The sequence below is a fragment of the Bufo bufo genome, chromosome 7, assembly GCF_905171765.1.
Source record: "Bufo bufo chromosome 7, aBufBuf1.1, whole genome shotgun sequence".
Classification (NCBI taxonomy): Eukaryota; Metazoa; Chordata; class Amphibia; order Anura; family Bufonidae; genus Bufo; species Bufo bufo.
Genome location: NC_053395.1, coordinates 84,869,437 through 84,885,816, shown reverse-complemented (window position 1 = coordinate 84,885,816; position 16,380 = coordinate 84,869,437). Strand labels below are relative to the sequence as shown.

Sequence of the window (16,380 nt, the reverse complement as noted above, 5' to 3'; positions counted from 1 at the left end):
ATTGTATTAATATCATTGGTGGCCAGTGTGCGGCCTCCCCTCCCCCCCCCCGATCATTGGTGGCAGCTGAGATTCCGATCGGAGTCCCAGTTTAATCGCTCTGGGGCTCCGATCGGTAACCATGGCAACCAGGATGCTACTGCAGGCCTGGTTGCCATGGTTACTTAGCAATATTACAATATTAGAAGCATCATACTTACCTGCTGGCTGCTGCGCTGTCTGTGTCCGGCCGGGAGCTCCTCCTACTGGTAAGTGACAGGTCTGTGCGGCGCATTGCTTAATGATCTGTCACTTACCAGTAGGAGGAGCTCCCGGCCGGTCACAGACAGCGCAGCAGCCAGCAGGTAAGTATGATGCTTCTAATATTTTAATATTGCTAAGTAACCATGGCAACCAGGCCTGCAGTAGCGTCCTGGTTGCCATGGTTACCGATCGGAGCCCCAGAGCGATTAAACTGGGACTCCGATCGGAATCTCCGCTGCCACCAATGATCGGGCGGGGGGGGGGGAGAGGGGAGGCCGCACACTGGCCACCAATGAAATTACAATAGAGGGGGGGAGGGGGCCGACGGAGGCCGCACACTGGCCACCAATGATATTACAATAAAGGGGGGCCGATGGAGGCCGCACACTGGCCACCAATGATATTACAATAGAGGGTGGGGGCCGCACACTGGCCACCAATGATATTACAATAGAGGGGGGGCCGGGGGGGGCGCACACTGGCCACCAATGATATTCAAACTGGGGAGGGAGGGGGGTCTGCCCCCTGCTGCCTGGCAGCCCCTGATCTCTTACAGGGGGCTATGATACGCACAATTAACCCCTTCAGGGGCGGCACCTGAAGGGTTAATTGTGCTGATCACAGCCCCCTGTAAAAGATCGGGTGCTGCCAGGCAGCAGGGGGCAGTCATGTACACAGTTTGTAGTATATTCTAACTAGAAGCGTCCCCATCACTATGGGAACGCCTCTGTGTTAGAATATACTGTTGGATCTGAGTTTCACGATGTAACTCAAATCCGATGGTATATTCTAACATAGAGGCGTTCCCATGGTGATGGGGACGCTTCAAGTTAAAATATACCATCGGATTGGAGAAAACTCCGATCCTATGGTATATTAACTCCCGACTTTACATTGAAAGTCAATGGGGGACGGATCCGTTTGAAATTGCACCATATTGTGTCAACGTCAAACGTATCCGTCCCCATTGACTTGCATTGTAATTCAGGACGGATCCGTTTGGCTCTACACGGCCAGGCGGACACCAAAACGACTTTTTTTTCATGTCCGTGGATCCTCCAAAAATCAAGGAAGACCCACGGACGAAAAAAACGGTCACGGATCACGGAAAAACGGAACCCGTTTTTGCGGACCGCAAAAAAAAAACGGTTGTGTGCATGAGGCCTTAATGTTAAGTATAACAATGCATCTGTTTATGACTCTTAACTTGTTCTCATATCCTTTCTCTAGCTTTTGGAGTTATTATTTCTTATGTGTGGTACCCATCCAAAAATGTGTTTTTGTCTACTTTTTTTTTGTCATACATTAAAATTTTTATTTCATTGACTTCTTTATGAAGGTAAGTAACACATTTGCACATTTAGGTGAATCCAGCCTATCTTACCACTGGCAAGAAGCAGGAAATTGTGCAAATTGCAATTAATATGAAATAACGCACCTGCTGTAGCTAGGAATTGTTCCAAATTCCAGGTTTCTGTCTGTAAATGGATCCATTTTGGCACACAGCCACTCATATCTTCCCTGGTGCATGGTATCAAGAACATGGACAATTTCATCACATTGTACAGTCATTGTACAACTGTCCAAGTGGTTAGAAATGTTTAGATTTAAACGCATGTAAAAAGAATCTCCAGACCGAATTTTCCCTTCGTCAAGATCTTTCAGCAGTTTATTGTAACCTGAAAAAAGTCACAACACAAGAATACTCTGATGGATCATGGTCTATAGAGGTCCCCTATAAACGTCTATATATGTCCCATATATAAAGCAATCACCCCTTCTGCTCATGCTATAATCCAGCCTTATAACAGTATGATATATAATCAAAGGTTCATGCAATCTCTAAAGACATATTATCATTTATAATGAATGAATTCATTTTGTATTGTTCTAGTTATATTATGTTGGTAAAATACATTTATTCAGAAAAGAATACACTCGGCATAAACAGAGACACAGAATAAAAATAATAGAATACGTATTCGATAATTTTGGAATGCTCATCCCTTTATTCCTAGAAATATGTAGGCGGATAATTAAGTTCAGTTTATTTGTATACTCCTTAACATTTTTTTTTTCTTAGTTTTTTTAATACAATTGAGCAATTGACGAGTGCTGGAAGGATAATGGAGTTGCATGTTGGAGGGTGTAAAACCTGCCCCAGTAACATAGTACATAGTACACATAAGCAAAAATTGTACTGGCAAGTCCATCAGAAAGTCAGCCTTATATACGGTTCCCTGTGTACCTTGGAAATACAGCATACTCAAACATAAGTATGAATTGTGTCTGGAGATGGATCTTATCCATTCAGTGCCAATGTGAAAAACATCATTATGAATTTTGAACTTCTATGAGCACAGTTAAAACTTTATAATGTATTATTAACCAATTCATTTGTGTCCAGTTGTTAAGGTCCTTTTAATTAATAGATAAAGTAGCATAAAAATAGGCAGAAAAATATAGCATGAATTTTCTCTACCTTCATCATTTGTTTTATAGTGCACAGTAATTGGTCCTTTACATCTTTGTATAGTCCAATGAGCTTCTTCTTTAGTACATGCATCCATAGGAACTGATTGTTTTCTTCCTTTAATACATCCATCTAGCTGCAAGAATAAAGAAAATAATGTCAGATCAGATACACATTTAATTTCTCGAGAAACCTCACACTTCCTCTTTTATTTGGAGAGAGAACGTCTGTCAAACCAGCTGCAGGAAAGTGCAGAATGCAGATTATTAATAAGATAACACGTGTCTTACAACCTATCTGTCCCATGTTTCAGTAGAGTTGTGAAAGAATAGCTAACAACACATTGCTGATCCACTCTCATGTGTGACTCTAATTACCAATGGCGATACTTATTTAGATCTAGACACCACTAACTTCTGGTGTCACAAAGGCAGGAAGCTGCAGATGTGGCCATCAGGCATAATAATATCAATAACCCCTTCTTATGTTGTGCACTTTACAAAATATCATGCAAAAGCAGTTATTCTCTATTTCTTTCCATACTTTTTCTCTGAAATTCTTACAGACTGCAATAACTTTAATGGGTATATTTGCCCAAATAATAAAGCTTTATTCTTGATAGTTTCTATTCTCTTTATCTGTGCAATATTTCACTTTTCTAAAGCTCAAATTGCTGCCCTGAGCTCTATTAAAGGGGTTATCCAAAGTCTAAAACATGCCCCCAATGCCTGGGACCTCATATATTGATTATGCTCACCCCGTTTCCCGGCACCCATGACGCTCCTGATCCCCACACGGCCGCCAATGCATCTCCCCGCCACGTGGATCAAAACATCCGGCGACGGGGGAGCAGCCAATAGCAGGCCACGACGGGAAAGAGCCTCCCTAGCGTCACCCGTGATGCTAGGTAAGCTCGGGATGGAGATGGAGTGGCTGCCCTGCGGGTACCAGGAGTGACACGGGTGCTGGAGAGCAGGGTAAGTATAATCTATATGAGGGGCCCGGGTACTGGGGGGCATGTTTTAGATTTTGGATAACCCCTTTAAGATGAGTACATTGGTGACCCATAGACCAACCTGCACACAAATATACACATTACTGCACTCAGCTCCAGGTTAGCCTATCATGTGTATTTTAATCCAATAACAGTGTTTTTGTGCTTTTATTATACCTTCAATAAAGTATGCAGTCCAAAATAGAAAACATTCCTTATGGAAGCTAACAATATAAACTCTAACAATATAAACTCTCCCTTCTCAGAGTTTCTATTAATTTTAATGGAGGTTGGAGACTATGAAACAATAACTATACAGTGATCCATCAACTTGCAATATTAATCAGTTACAGGATGACCATTGTAAGTTGAAAATATTGTAACTTGATTCCATAACTTTAAGCCAAAGTAGTAATTGGTTCCAAAGTCCCAAAATGTGATCCCAAAATAAGAGAAAATGAAGATAACAGAAAAATAAGCAGATACAGTCCTTATATGTAACAATGTGAAAGATAGAAATCACTTTCTATGGTGAGGACAGGAGCTTCTTCAGGGTCCTGTACAACACACAGTGGACCAGAAAAACAAAATGGAGCAACCCTCAACTGGTGTCCAAAGGGTAAACTCATCCTGGTACAGATATACGGCAGTGCAGGACACACAGTACTTCACTATACTGTAAAGAGAAGCTACTGTGTGTGTATTACCAGAGAAATGGATATGTTGATTGGTTGGTTCTTCCAGTCAACCAAATGTACCCACAGGTCAGCAGTGTCATGATGGCCCAGGAAATACCACTGTTTGTTGAGGGGTCATTGTAACTTGAGGGGTCACTGTATATGATAAGACATATATACTACATGTACTTTGTCTTGACTTTTTTAAGCTGTAGAATAATATAAAATGAATGATTTGCTGAGATCACCATTATAAGCTGCTGTCCCTCCTTTAGACAAGCCTTTTCTGCTCTGGATCCTGGCTTCACCGAGCTGATAAAAATGCCCCTTTCATTACCACCAATTAGTGTTATTTCCCCCATGAGATTATCTCCATCCAATGTTGTGTGATTGACTGGGTGATTGATGGTCCTGATTCGTCCTGTTGAAGTTACAGATGGTCGGAAGGGTCTGCAACAACAGAAACATGCCTAGAATTTAGATATGAGAGCAAGTAATATTAATCTCAAAATAACTAGCTTGTCTATTTGAAATATTATTTTCCCAGTTTAATTGATTTATTTGAAGGCTATAATTGATCAGGATTAACATGAATCTGACACGTATTTGCATACAGTTGCAAGATAAAGTCTCCTTCACACTGCTCAATTGAGCAGATGATTGTCGGAAAGGAAGCGTCCCTTCCCAACAATCGCCTGCTCGTCAGTGAAGAAGACAGCAGCTATTACATGCGGCAATCTCTTCCACATTATGGGGAGGAGTGACTGTTAATCGATTGCCATTGATTGTCCCCATACAGAATCATCGGTTGCCGGCAGAAGAGGCTGTTTAGAACAAATGATGATTTAGGTGTCCACACAAAGGATTCTATTAACCGATGAACGAACATTCGTATGAACACTCATTAGTGATAATCTGCCCAAACATCGGGCAGTCTAAAGGGGCCTTTAGTGAGCTCTTTGGTTTGGAAGGCTTCTTTCACAGTACTGTTATTAGCTCCGGAAGGCTGTTTCGGCAGAGGACAACCTGCTGCAGGTCTCTGGCTTGGGCACTGACGTATGTTACAGCAATGCCCATCGGCCCCTTTGACACAGATTCGCCCACTAACTGGCAAATATGCCGGGATTCGGCCAGACAAAAAGCACTGCTTGTAAAACTAGCCTCATATAATGTAGTCTGATTGTTATCTAAATCACAATTATAGGCAAACACAATCTAACTAAAATAATCACACAAACCATGTGATGTCTTTGACTGAGCACATTGAGAACAAGGATAAAAAGTAAGTAATGCTTTGAATTTAATAACTGTAGATCCCTCTTTAGCAACAATCCCCTCCCCTTTCCTGTAGCTTTAAAGGGGTTGTCTCATTTCGCTATTACTAAGGCAAGATAAGACACAGTTACAACCAACTTCCGTCTGGGAAACAGCAGAGCGCTCCAGTGCTCTGTTGTTTCAGTAGCTCTCGTTGCTGTGCATGAGAGATACTGAAACAGCGTAGCACAACAAGCTATGGTGATTCCCTAACTCAGAAAAACAGTCAATGGGGGACAGATCAGTTTTCTATTGTGTCAGAGTTAAACGGATCCGTCCTCATTGACTTGCATTGTGCTTTTTGCAGTATTCTGTTCTGTTCAGTTACATTTTGTCCCCATTGACAATGAATGGGGACAAAACGGAAGTGTTTTTTTCCCGTTATTGAGACCCTATGATGGATCTCAATACCGGAAAATAGAAACGCTAGTGTGAAAGTAGCCTAAATCATCAATTCAGTAAAGACCGCTTTTATTTGATCAAGCACGGGTTCCAGTGATCTTTTTTGTTGACTTTACTTTTTATCCATCGACAACTAGACTCAAATCTACAGACGCACCAAGCTAAATCATTAAATATGATTGTGCAAAATCCAAAATGCAACTTGCAAACCAACTTACAAGTGCACTGTAGAAATGAAACACTAGCGTAACTGAAAAAGGCAGGTGCTCAATGAATTCAGCAATGCACTGTATCCATGACATGCATCGACTGTATAGCTTCTGGCATTACCTTTCCAGGGAAAACTTTCTAAAAATAGAATTAACTTGGTCAAGGTCATAGATGTCGAGACTTTCTGACTGGTGCGAAGAAGATGATGAATGAATAGATGGTGGTCCACAGGAGAAGTGATCATGAAATTCATCTGCACATATATACAAGTACATCATTATTAATAAAATATATATAGACATTGGAAGCATTTGGAAGCTCTTCAGACCCTTTCACTTTTTTCCATTTTTTTATGTTGAAGCCTTGTGCTAAAATTTAAAAAAATTCAAGTTTTCCCCCATCATTCTGCTGTTAATACCCCATAATGAGAAAGTGAAAATTGAATGTTTGAAATCTTTCAAATGTATTATAAAGGAAAAACTAAAATATTTAATTGGCTTTAGTATTCAGCCCCTTTACTCAGGACTTAAAGGGGTATTCCAAATGATCCCCTATCCTCGGAGATAGCTGAGTGCTGTACTCTGCTATCTCAAGCACTTCCATAGAAATGGATGGAGTGCCAGCATGCTTTTCTGACCAGCCATTCCATCCATTTCAGGGGGCTCCATGGGGTACGGGGCCTCTGTTCTCATGATTGGTGGGGATCCCAGCAGTAGAACCCCCATGATCTGATAACTTGGATTGAAGGGAGTGAGCACTGTGCGGGAAAGAGAGACTACTTACCATGCGATCCTCCCAGGAGCAACTCTCCTCTGCTGTGTGTGAAGCAGCTGGCATGTCAGTCCACCCGGAAGTGGAGGCGCCGGTTTACTTTTTCTTGCAGCTGTACGCATGTATTGGAAGTATTGCAAGGTAAGTATTCTCTCCTTCCCAAACAGTGCTCACCCCCTGAAAGGGGTTGTCCGGGTTCAGTGCTAAACCCGGACATACCTATAATTTCACCCAGGCAGCCCCCTGATGTTAGCATCGGAGCATTTTATGCTCCAATGCTTTCCTTTGCCCTGCGCTAGATCGTGCAGGGCAAGGGCTCTTTTATTTACAATAACACACTGCCGGGCGGAGACTTCCGCCCAGCAGTGTGTTCGATGACGTCACCGGCTCTGATGGTCGGGTTTTAGCGCTGTCCTAGCCGTTTTACAGGCTAGGGCAGTGCTAAAGACTGCCCATCAGTGCCGGTGACTACACCGGGCTCACTGCTGGGCGAAAGCCTCCGCCTGGCAGCCATAAGGAGAACCCGGTTCATCACCGGAACTCCAGAAAATGCCTTTGCCCAGCGTGATTCAGCGCAGGGCAAAAGAGAGCATCGGAGCATGAAATGCTCTGATGCTAACATCAGGGGAAATGCCTGGGTGAAATTATGGTTATGTCCGGGTTCAGCTCTGAACCCGGACAACCCCTTTAAATGCCTACATATCAGACCTTACTTTGAGTGAGTGCCTACATATTGGCCACAGCGTATTAGCCACGTCATGCATTCCTAGGGGAATGCATGATACTGCCGCCAGTAACTGTTTTTACACCATAAATAATGCTGGACCGCCAATGATTATTAGTGAGCCACAGCGCAGGCATCATTACACAGGGCTAGTAGCCCTGTCAATCAAAGGGGAGGGGGGAATGTACTGAGCACTGAGGGGCGTAGTGAGCCTCCAAGAGCTATATCGGTACCTCGGTGCTCAAACTGCCTAATTTGCATAATTATAAAAGCTATGATATCTCCATAACTCTGCAAGCTACATAAAAAAGAAAGATATTGGTTTTATCAGCTTGATCAACCCGACTAGGCAATATGCCTGGTTTAATAGGGTTGAACATGGTCTTTAAGTAGCTCGACATATCAGATTTAGTTGTTAAAACTTCAGACATGTTCCAGTAGAATCCTGCCAAATTCTTAACACATCTCTGGGCTGCAGGACATGAATCAACTTAAATAAATTATATTTTCAGGCAACAGCCCAAACTTTTTTCCCCTTCTTCCATTATTTGATCAGTTTGAGTTTTATGACCATGTGGCTTTTCCTTGTAGGACCTCCATTTTAACACTATTGGGTGCACTGTTACATGATACTTATGTCAGAACTCACCATCTGGTTCTAAGCTGTCATCATCTCCGTCAGCAGGGCTGTTATAGTATCAAGAAGATATAGGCAAGTTAGGTTTTTTATGTATATGGTTGACATACAGTACATTTTCTCTGATAACACAACTGTCCTCTCACCTGTAAGCAGGTACATCTTCTTTGCTTCTTCTTACTATGGAGTCATTTCCAGGGGGTTCTGGTGTTGTAGACATAATACTATAACTTCGGTTTTTTAGTGGGTGCTGCAAAAAATTATACATACACTTATGATTTTGAATGTCCTATACATTCTGTGGTAAAATAGCTGAAGTATAAAGTATGATCAGAATATTTTTTGTAAGGCAAATAGTGGCTTCCTGGTGACAAGGGTGAAATGGGAACTAGTTCAAGAACATATCTATACTTTTTGCACATACTGTACATTCGTACAATAATGACTCATGAAAGGGTTTCTGTATAGCCCTTTTAAGGTAGGCTCAAATACCCTTTTATTACAAGTGTGTTGACGTGTTAAAAGAGTTTTAAGAGATTTGGGTACATTTTAGAAATCTCCTTTACTAGAACTAGTCATAGTTCATGTGATTCGCATCCTCCCAACTTAGAGTGGCTTATCTCCTATAGGAATAAAGGATTTGGCATGCTGAAATACAACTTACCTGATCTATTTTCCCCCAACATCAGCCATGGAAGAAAAGTAGGGCGGCCCTCATACAAATTATGTAGTGTGATATCTAATGTGTATGACCAGCTTAAAGGGGTTGTTCAGTGCCAGGATATTGATGGCCATTCCTCAGGATAGGTCATTTATATCAGATCAGTGGTAGTCAGACACATGACACTCCCACAAATCAGCTGTTTGAAGAGGCTGCAGCGCTTGTGCGAGCGATGCAGCCTCTTCTAACTGCATGCAGTCTAGATCATTGTGGTGGTGCAGTGTAATTACAACTGGTTGTCCCATTCAAGTGAATGGAATGAGTAGTTTCAGGTACACTGCTTCGCAGCTACAAGTTAGACGGCGTGCAATGAGTTAAGAAGCCACAGCGCCATTATTTCTGCCATGATCAAAAAATGCCACTCCCAGGCATTCTAAACAGAAGACCACTGGTAAGCAGTCTATTTTTAAGACTGTAAGCACAGTGCCTTGCAAAAGTATTTATCCTCCTTGATGTTTGCCTGGCTTGATGCATTACAACCTGGAATTAAAATGGATTATATTGGGGGGGTGGTACTATTTGATTTGTAAAACATGTTTACCACTTTAAAAGTGGAAAATATTTTTTTACTGTTCCACAAACAATAACATAAAAAACAGCTTTAAAAAGTGTATAAATATTCACCCCCAGGAAGTTAATACTTAGTGGAGCCAACTTTTTGCAGCAATTATAGATTGGGTTATGTCTCTTTTAGCTTAGCACATCTAACCCATTCTTTCGGACAAAACTACTTCATCTTAGATGGGATGCTTTTGTTTACACCAGTCTTCAAGGCATGCCACAGATTCTCAATTGTATTGAAGTCTGGGTGACATTGAAATATTTCCCCTTACACCACTCCAATGTAGCTTTAGCAGTATATTTAGGGTGATTGTCCTGTCTGAAGTTTAAAGTCCCTTAAAGTTTCAAGTCTCTGGCAGAGTGAAACATTTTCCTAAAACATTGCCCCATATATATTGCCATTAGAGATGAGCGAATCAAAGTTGATGAAGTGGAATTCGATCCGAATTTCAGGAAAGATTTGATTCGCACCCAATCCAAATTTCCTGATGCTTCGTTGTAACGAATAAAATTTTTTCCTAAAATGGCTGCTGCATGTGTTAGGACATGGAGCAAAGAACTCTGGGAACGAGGGATCACCCACAATGCCATGCATGCAGTCAGCCAGCCTATTGATGATGACAGTCTATTCACTGTATTATTTTCCCTTATAACATGGTTATAAGGGAAAATAATAGCATTCTTTAATACAGAATGCTTAGTAGAAGGTCAATTGAGGGTTAAAAAAATAAAATAAAAATTTACTCACCTCCTCCTCTTGATCGCGTAGTTGCCGATCTCTTCTTACTTCTTTAATCATGAGCTGCCGGCTAAAAGAACTGTGGTGACCTCACATCACATGGTCCAATCACATGGTCCATCATTGTGGTGATGGGCCATGTGATTGGACCATGTGATGAGCTCAGTGACGTCAGCACAGGTCCTTTGACAGGTCCCGAAGAAAGAACAGGAGACCGGCAGCTACACGATCAATTGAAGGAGGTGAGTTAATTTTATTAATTTTTCTAACCCTCAATTGACCTTGTACTAAGCATTCTGTATTAAAGAATGCTATTATTCTCCCTTATAACCATGTTATAAGGGAAAATAATTACATCTACACAACCTTGAACCCAAACCTGAACTTCAGCGAAGAAGTTCGGGTCTGGGTACCACATTCAGTTTTTTATCACACGCGTGCAAAACGCATTGCACCCGCGCGATAAAAACTGAACAACGGAACGCAATCGCAGTCAACACTGACTGCAATTGGGTACCTACTCGCGCGGGTTTGCCACAATGCACCCGGGACGCATCCGGAGCCAAAACGTGATGCCCGTGTGAACCCAGCATAATAGGGGTGTGTACAGCATGGGTAATAGGAGCAGTCCTATTACACCTTGCTGCACTGACAGGGGATCCAAATTGCCATTATAGGCCCCTTTCACACGTTGCGGGAGGTGAACGCATTGCATCCGCACAGAATCCTGACCCATTCATTTCTATGGGGCTGTTCACATGAGCGGTGATTTTCACGCATCACTTGTGTGTTGCGTGAAAATCGCAGCATGCTCCTCTTTGTGCATTTTTCACGTAACGCAAGCCCCATAGAAATGAATGGGGTTGCGTGAAAAACGCAAGCATCCGCAAGCAAGTGCAGATGCGGTGCGATTTTCACGCATGGTTGCTAGGAGACTATCGGGATGGAGACCCGATCATAATTATTTTCCCTTATAACATGGTTATAAGGGAAAATAATAGCATTCTGAATACAGAATGCATAGTAAAACAGCACTGGAGGGGTTAAAAAAAAAATTAAAAATAAAATTTAACTCACCTTAATCCACTTGATCGCGTAGCCCGGTATCACTTCTGTCCCCTTTACTGAATAGGACCTGTGGTGAGCATTAATTATAGGTCAAGGACCTTTGATGACGTCACTCCGGTCATCACATGGTATGTCACATGATCTTTTACCATGGTGAATCACCATGGTAAAAGATCATGTGACGTACCATGTGATGACCGGAATGACGTCACCACAGGTCCTGTTGCTGCACAGAGATCAGATGAAGCCAGAAGGAGATGCCGGGCCGCGAACAAGTGGACTAAGGTGAGTTAAAAAATTTTACATTTTTCTTTAACCCCTCCAGCGATATTTTACTATGCATTCTGTATTCAGAATGCTATTATTTTCTCTTATAACCATGTTATAAGGGAAAATAATACTATTTACAGAACACCGATCCCAAGCCCGAACTTCTGTGAAGAAGTTCGGGTTTGGGTACCAAACACGCGCGATTTTTCTCATGCGAGTGCAAAACGCATTACAATGTTTTGCACTCGCGCGGAAAAATCGCGGGTGTTCCCGAAACGTACCCGCACATTTTTCCGCAACGCCCGTGTGAAAGAGGCCATACTGCCTGCTGTAGGCCTCTTTCACACGAGTGTGACGGATTAGGTCCAGATGCGTTCAGTGAAACTCGCACTATTTTGCAAGTAAGTTCAGTCAGTTTTCTCTGCAATTGCGTTCAGTTGTTCAGTTTTTTCCGCGCGGGTGCAATACATTTTGATGCGTTTTTCACGCACGTGATAAAAAACTGAAGGTTTACAAACACCATCTTCTAGCAACCATCAGTGAAAAACGCATCGCACCCGCACCTGCTTCCGGATGCAATGCGTTTTTCACTGAAGCCCCATTAACTTCTGCGTGAAAAACGCAGAATATAGAAAATGCTGTGATTTTTACGCATCGCAGAACTGATGCGTGAAAAAAAACGCTCATGTACACAGACCCATTGAAATGAATGGGTCTGGATTCAGTGCGGGTGTTATGCGTTCATGTCACTCATTGCACTCGCGCGGAAAACTCGCTCGTGTGAAAGGGGCCTTAAGGTTTGCAATAGATGATGCCTTTGTAATTCCTGCGAACCTTTCTTGTTATTGGGATGCAATAAGGGCTCATTTGCCGTTCAGTGGTGCAGTTATATGTTCTAAAGCCTTTTTTGGGGTGTATTAGTGCAAAAAAAAAAAAAGGTGGCTTATTAGCCTTTGTGTGGTAAAGTTAGAAAATTACAGCCTTTTTTGGGTGTATTAGTGGAAAAAAAGGGGCTTTTTAGCCATTGTGTGGTGCAGTTATATGTTCTAAAGCCTTTTTTGGGGTTTATTAGTGGAAAAAATAAGGGCTTATTTGCCGTTCAGTGGTGAAGTTATATATTCGAAAGCTTTTTTTGACGTGTATAAGTGAAAAAAAATAAAGGCTTATTTGCCATTCCGCGGTGCAGTTATATGTTTTAAAGCCTTTATTCTGGTGTATTAGTTGAAAAAAAGGGCTTATTAGCCGTTGTGTGAAGTGAGAAAATTACAGTCTTCTTTGGGGTGTATTAGTGGAAAACAAAAAGTATTATTTGGCGTTCAACCGTGCAGTTATATGTTCTAAAGCCTTTTTTGGTGTGTATTAGTGGAAAAAAATAAGGGCTTATTTGCAGTTCAGCGGTGCAGTTAAATGTTCTAAAGCCTTTTTTGGCATGTAGAGGTGGAAAAAAATAAGGGCTTATTTGCCGTTCAGCGGTGCAGTTATATGTTCTAAAGCCTTTTTTGGCGTGTATAAGTGGAAATAAATAAGGGCTTATTTGGCGTTCAGCGGTGCAGTTGTATGTTCTAAATCCTTTTTTGTGGTGTATTAGTGGAAAAAAAAGGGCTTATTAGCCGTTGTGTGGTGAATTGAGAAAATTGCAGCCTTTTTTGAGGTGTATTAATTTCCTTTTTATTTATTTATTTATTTGATCTAACAGTATGTCAGAGAAGTGACAGGCCCTGCACAGGGGAGGGGCAGAGGCCTAAATGTTTCTAGCACAGCCACAGGTCGCAGCAGAGTAAGGGGGCATGGCAGCAGGGGTCACAATGAGAGGCCTGAGCTCCCGGTGTCATCTAGCAGTCGTGTCTTGACCAGCAACCCATTGGTTCTTGAATAGTTGACTCCGTCATCCACTTCATCCCAAGTGACATCAGACACCCCCATCCAAGAGTCGGCAGGTTCATCAGACACAACTCTTAGTTGGCATGGCCCGGGAGCAGGCCCTGTGCCCTCACATGTCCTCAACCTGCCTCTGTCCTTTTCTGTTCCCTCAGCCAGAGAAGTATTATATGCTGTGGGCTCTGCTCCACTCTACAGCGAGGACGAGCTACTAGAGGACAGTCAGCAGCTACTGCCCAGCCAAGATCTGTGCTTCCTCCAGTAGGCAGGCAAGTAGTGATGAGGAGAGTGGCGTAAGAGCTTTTGTTGCGAGTGGTCAGGCTCCTGGCTCAGAGGCCGTTGAGGAGGACATCACTGAAGTGCAGACAGTACTCGATGCTGATGTAGCCAAATCGCAATTGGGAGCTGGGTGACAAAGGGGCTTCATCATCTTTGGGAGAAGAGGGTGGCACCCGGTGGAGCCAGCAAGTCGGTAGCGTTGGCGGGAGTCAGCAGGGTGGCAGCAGTGGGAGGTCGGGAGCCAAAGTTCCCGGGATAGACCACCCACTCCGCAGGAGCCTACCTTCCCAGAAAGTAGAGGTGCAGGGGTTCACGGAGGCAGCGGCCTTAGCAGTCAGTCAGTGTTGGGGGTAAAATCACCTACTCTGCGGTGTGTCAGTTTTTCGTTATTACGCCAGAGGAGGTGAACATGGCCATTTGCCGAATCTATGGGCAGAAGGTGAAGCATGGCCAGGGTGCCAATGTTGGCACCATGGCCCTGCGTCAACATATGCAGCGACACCATAAAGTGGCCTGGGAGAACCATGGCTCCAATGTGGTGGTCCAGCCTGCCACAGCAACCGCTGCATCACCCAGTGGCACGCACCCGATTTCAGGCAGTTAAGGCTCCACCACCTCAGCCGAAGGGAGCTGTCTGTCCTTCCCATTATCTACCGGTCCTGATGCTCCTGCTCCTTGCCCTCCTACTCCTTGTCAGTCATTCCATCAGCAATTGATCACTAAAGCGATTTCCAAGAGACAACAGTATGCGTGCGCTCATCCAACTGTGCAGAAGCTGAACGCGCTGATGTCCAAGTTGCTGGTGCTGCAGTCCCTCCCTTTCCAAGTGGTGGACTCTGCACCTTTCAGAGAACTGATGGCTTGTGCCGAGCCGAAGTGGAGAGTCCTAAGCCGTCATTTCTTTGCCAAAAAGGCAGTACCAGCCCTGCACAAATATGTAGAACAGAAGGTGGGCCAGTCCTTGAGCCTGTTGGTGTCTACCAAAGTGCACGGCAGTGCCGACGTGTGGAGCTGTAACTACGGTCAAGGACAATATACGGCCCATTGGGTAAATGTGTTCCTGCCCAGCCAAACCAGCAACTTGGCCAGGTGACGCCGCTTGTGGCAGGTGCAGCATTATGAAGTGTCTTTTGCCCTGGGGCATTAGAATAATTCTGAGATCTCTGACTTTTTTAGTCTAACCAGACTGTCTATTACTCTGTAATTCCTCTAGCGCCGTTCTATGGAAACAGTAGGTTTAAAGAGCACACCAAATGCTTGAAATAACTTCTTTATTAACTTAAACTTTTCTTCATATATAGCACTGCCGCCTCCGCAGCAGATAGTCCATGTACATAACACGTATTGAAAAGATATGACAAAATGGTGGTATGCATAAGATGGTGGTTCAACTGTTCAATCTTGTCATTCAACATAAAATGGTGGATATATTTCTCGCCCCAGTATCTGTACTCTCACTTTAAGTTATTTAAGCACTTTATGATCTCTCTGAGAGGTATATCTGAGGTCTAACTAATAGTTCTACTTGCTGAATTTGGTCTCAATTTGCAGTATGCAGTTAGCAGTAACTATTTGCAGATTGGTTGAGTATGATCTGGAGTGAATGTCTGTTCAGCTTATCTCCTCTGGTGTAATGATTCCAGCTAGGGGAATTTCCCACACAGGCTGTGTGTGAGGCTGGCTGTGATTGGTAAAAACTCTTGCTGTGTGTGAGGCTGGCTGTGATTGGTCTAGACTCCTCCCCAGCAACAACAGTTTAACTCTATGCTTTCTGTCGTTTCTGCTGTGTCATTGAGCTTACCTGACATTATATAATGAATCTTAAAGGAATATTATCCTTTCTGCTTCTGTGAACACAATATATAACAGTTTTATGACATCCAAACAAGAAGTCATTGTAAATAACTGCTTTTGTTTTTAACACACAAACATAGGAACTGTATTAAGGTTATTGGCAGGTTTAGCTATATAAACATATAAGCTATATTAGCAACCTAGGAAAGGTCTTAGCTGGCCAGCTACACCGCTTACGCCTCCACCTTCTCACGCCGTTGGTCCTGCGACAATGTCTGCCTCTCCCTCCTCATCCTCCCCCGTGTCCTCAGCCTCCGCTGCAGGGACAATTCACAGTTCCCCACCAGTATACCACATGTGCAGGGCACGGCAGTGTTCATGCTGTTCTGCACCTCGTTTGCCAGGGAAAGTAGAGTCACACAGGGGAGGAACTGCTCCGCGTACTTCATCAAGAAATCCAATCCTGGCTTTCTCTGCGACAACTTAAAATCGGAACCATGGTGACCGACAACGGTAAGAACATGGTGTCGGCGCTGCGTCAAGGAGGGATGAGCCATGCGCCATGCATGGCACACATGTTTAATCTGGTTGTCAAGCGTTTTCTAAAGTTTTCCACCCATCTGCA

At 43.2% G+C, this 16,380-nt stretch overlaps 1 protein-coding gene across 1 annotated transcript in view; it reads right to left on the bottom strand.

The window, feature by feature from the left end:
• The window catches only part of CARD11 (caspase recruitment domain family member 11), a 128,024-nt gene that overhangs the window by 20,010 nt on the left and 91,634 nt on the right, over positions 1–16,380 (bottom strand). Inside the window, exons 12-17 of the mRNA XM_040440681.1 lie at positions 8,592–8,695; positions 8,458–8,495; positions 6,434–6,566; positions 4,636–4,837; positions 2,726–2,852; positions 1,682–1,922 (exon numbers count right to left, since the gene is read on the bottom strand). Of these exons, the coding sequence (XP_040296615.1) occupies positions 1,682–1,922; positions 2,726–2,852; positions 4,636–4,837; positions 6,434–6,566; positions 8,458–8,495; positions 8,592–8,695 (845 nt within the window). The remainder of the gene's footprint in view (positions 1–1,681; positions 1,923–2,725; positions 2,853–4,635; positions 4,838–6,433; positions 6,567–8,457; positions 8,496–8,591; positions 8,696–16,380) is intronic.